At 39.1% G+C, this 1,723-nt stretch overlaps 1 protein-coding gene across 1 annotated transcript in view; it reads right to left on the bottom strand.

The window, feature by feature from the left end:
* Positions 1-1,723, bottom strand: part of pih1d1 (PIH1 domain containing 1) — a 15,582-nt gene that overhangs the window by 11,669 nt on the left and 2,190 nt on the right. Inside the window, 1 exon segment of the mRNA XM_008415272.2 lies at positions 616-712. Coding sequence (XP_008413494.2) covers positions 616-712 — 97 coding nt within the window.

Here is a 1,723-nt window from a genome sequence, read left to right as displayed (position 1 = left end):
TTACGCAGAGCGGGCTTGTAATGTGGGACTCACCTACCGGTCCAGGATAAATCCATTCTCCTGTCTCTTCTCTGGGCCTTTTCCCCTTTGCAAAGAAACTTTCCAAAGACATATGATCTGTTTCTTACTCATTTTGCTCCTTGTGGGCTCAATGTTGGCGCGCAAGTAACCAGACTTCCAATGATTCACTTCCTGCTAAAGAGCCCCCTGGTGGTTGAAGAAAAATCCACATATAAACGGCTTCTAGTCCGGAAAATACGGTAAATGAAAAAAACTCTGAATGCTTTCYRGTATTGTTCAGGGGGCCGGACCAAATGWGGAGGCGGGCCGGATCCGGCCCGCGGGCCGCAGTTTGGGGACCACTGCTCTATGTAATCAATAATTAAAACATGAACTTCAGATTCTGAAATGAAAATTTTCCACAATACTCTAATTTCTGAGATCTACAATCTACCTGTACAATATATGTTCTACTTTGTTTTACTCTCTTATAAATTCCTAACAAAATACCTTGGGATCTACCATTGAACCATCAAAATATGACAATTTCACAATTCTTACACTGTGAATACTAACAGCAAACCAGATGTGATAAAATAAAGGAAGGATGATGACCTGCAGCAGCATCTGTTGGTAGAGTTCCTCTTGTTGCTGTAACTCCAGCTCAGAGTTGAGAAGTGATGAGTCAGTCATCCTCAGTTTGAGCTCAACGCTGCCAAAGTGAAAATACAAATATGATCAATTCTTCACATAAATATACACCCATCCAGCTATAGCAGTTAAGGCTGTCATAAATGCGAAAGCTTAATAAATACTTTACATTAAGAGTTATTTGACATTAAGGCAGAAAAATCTGGGTGCATCATATTTGAAGACTTTGGTGTGTCAAGCTGTATTCATTATGACAACTTTTTTTTWATTTACTCAGCATTAAAGAATATAATTACAGCAGTGAAGTGAGGTGAGCATCATATCCATGCTGGACTTAAGATAATGCTAGCATAAGGACACAAAGACTCACTTATAAGATGATGACAATTCAAGTCTGCTTGCCAAATAAAAATGCATTTATTTTTTTWAAAAGTAGGAGAACTTGGTCTGCATTCAGGATTTATTGATACATTGGGTGTCCTATATCGTTATCATAACATCCATCCAATAGGACGGAGGCAGGGAATCTCATTAAACTCACTTCTTGAATGACTTCAAAAAGTGAGCAAGGGAGCTGTAATGTTTTTTTCTTTTGCTGACTAACTCTCAACTTCTCCCTCTTTTTCTGTGCTGTTGGGCTGTATTGGCGTACTGAACACACAAATAGGCTGATGCAGGTCTGTAATTATGTTGTATAATTATGTGTATTACACGCACATATACACAGGAAATTAAAGTGTTGTTTAATTTCCTGTTAATTTAGTTATTTTTTTCACCTGTGTTTCCTGATCAATTACTGTCTCGCATAGTGCTYAAGTTCGAGTCATGCCTTTGTCTGGTAATGGGATTCTTGTGCGTCTTCGGCTGCAGTTTGGTGAATATCTCATCTCATGTCATGTCAAGTCTTTGTGTTAAATACATTTTCATTATGCCCCGTCGCCATTTGCATTTCGGTTCTCCCACATCTCCACCTTCACCAGTCCTGATACTTACTAACCATTTGTTCTCATCTGAACATCTGCACTCTAGCCATCTGGGTGGTCTGATAAAACATGTGCTGCTCTAAATATGC

Source organism: Poecilia reticulata, linkage group LG8 (genome assembly GCF_000633615.1).
Source record: "Poecilia reticulata strain Guanapo linkage group LG8, Guppy_female_1.0+MT, whole genome shotgun sequence".
Taxonomy (NCBI): Eukaryota; Metazoa; Chordata; class Actinopteri; order Cyprinodontiformes; family Poeciliidae; genus Poecilia; species Poecilia reticulata.
Note: the sequence above shows the minus strand (reverse complement) of the source record. Positions and strands in the feature narration are given on the sequence as shown.